The sequence below is a fragment of the Erinaceus europaeus genome, chromosome 17 (genome assembly GCF_950295315.1).
Source record: "Erinaceus europaeus chromosome 17, mEriEur2.1, whole genome shotgun sequence".
NCBI lineage: Eukaryota > Metazoa > Chordata > Mammalia > Eulipotyphla > Erinaceidae > Erinaceus > Erinaceus europaeus.
Genome location: NC_080178.1, coordinates 5,547,410 through 5,549,259, shown reverse-complemented (window position 1 = coordinate 5,549,259; position 1,850 = coordinate 5,547,410). Strand labels below are relative to the sequence as shown.

Here is a 1,850-nt window from a genome sequence, read left to right as displayed (position 1 = left end):
TCCAACAACAACAATAATAACCACAACAAGGGCAACAAAAGGGGAAAATAATGGCCTCCAGGAGCAGTGGATTCATGGTGCAGGCACCGAGCCCCAGCAATAACCCTGGAGGCAAAATAAATAAATAAATAAACCAACAAACAAAATATTTTTAAAAAGAAAAAATCTGATTTAAAAAAATGCATCTTGAGAACAAAAGTAAAGCATCAGCAATTGTTACATGAGACCATTATTGGATGTAATCAGCACATTAATGCCTGTGTCTGGATTGCATTGACTGAGAAAGTAGCTTGGAGTTGATGACATTCCTGACTGTATCTTTGACATCTTTGTTCCTGAGACTGTAGATTAGAGGGTTCAACATGGGGATCATGACAGTGAAAAACACAGTGGCCACTTTGATGAAAAGCCATGAGCTCTTGGAGTTGGGCACACAGTAGAGAAGTAGGATGATCCCATGGAAGATGGTGATGGCAGTGAGGTGGGAGGCACAGGTGGAGAAGGCCTTCCGGAGACCACCGGTAGAGGGCATCTTGACAATTGTGACCACGATGAAGACATAGGAGGTGAGGATAATCAGGAGGCTAGTCGTTTCATTGAACGTAGAAATGACAAAACACACAATCTGACTAAAGGAAGGATCAGAACAGGATAAAGACAGAACAGCAGAATACTCACAGCTAAAGTGATTTATGATATTGGGACCACAGTACGTTAGCGTCAAAAGAGAGTAGGTGATTGTCAAGGAGCATAAGCCTCCCCACGTGTAGGTCCCAGCTACCAGGAGTGCACAGAGCTTACGGGACATAGCAACTGTGTAGAGCAGTGGGTTACAGACAGCTACAAAACGGTCATAGGCCATCACTGCCAACATAAACATCTCTGTGATCACAAAGGCACAGACGAAGTAAAATTGTACCATGCAAGCTTTGAAGGAGATAGATCTGTCTTCCATGACCAAGGTTTCTAGCAGCTTGGGTGTAAAGACGGTGGAATAGCAAATATCCAAAAAGGAGAGGTGTCTGAGAAAAAAGTACATAGGTGTTTGCAGTTTGGGGTTGATCCTCACAACCAGAATTATACCCAGGTTCCCCACCAAGGTGATTGTGTAGACCACCAAGAAGACAAGGAAGAGGGCTGCCTGGAGATGGGGGTAGTCTGAGAAGCCCAGAAGGATGAACCTGGTCACAGAGCTTTGGTTTCTGTCGGTCCGTACCATGACTCTTGATCAAAGCTTTAGATAAAAGAAAATCAGAGAAAACAGAGCAGCAGAGGCGAGACAGGAGGAACTCAGCTCTGTGGGAACTAGTGCAAGCTGTCATGTCACTGTCTTCCACTTGGCAGTTCAAAGACAACCTTCTCCAAATATATACAGATATAGACAGATGGTTGTAGAAATAATAGTTCACCCATATCTGCAACGTCAGAGAACTGCTGTAGCTTACAATGGAGGGAATGGGGATCCTGAACTTGGGCTGTGGAAACTGTGTGAAGTTGTACCCCTGTTATCTTGTAATTTTGTTAATCAATATTAAATTGCTAACAAAAAAATAAAAGATAAAATAGAAAACAAACTTCTGGTTTGTTGGTTTAACCCTCAGAACCTTGGTTTCCTCATCTGGAATACAAGAAATGTATTAACAGTTTATTATTTCATCATCATGATTCCTATGATGTCTATGATTCTTAGGTCATTGAATGTATCACAATAAAATGTAATTATATGAGAAGAAAGAATATAGTGAAATCGGGGAAAGAAATGGAGTCGATCATAGTGGTCAGATAATTACAACAAAAGAGGCCATGGGAAGACGAGGCACTTTGGGGGCGGGGCGGTAGCGCATCAGGTT

At 42.3% G+C, this 1,850-nt stretch overlaps 1 protein-coding gene across 1 annotated transcript; it reads right to left on the bottom strand.

Annotated features, from left to right (window-relative positions):
* Nucleotides 1–250: 250 nt before the first annotated feature.
* Nucleotides 251–1,219, bottom strand: LOC103109604 (olfactory receptor 1165-like). Its single transcript, XM_007518712.1, has one exon. It carries the CDS (start codon nucleotides 1,217–1,219, stop codon nucleotides 251–253), a length of 969 nt encoding a protein of 322 aa, XP_007518774.1.
* Nucleotides 1,220–1,850: the final 631 nt, after the last annotated feature.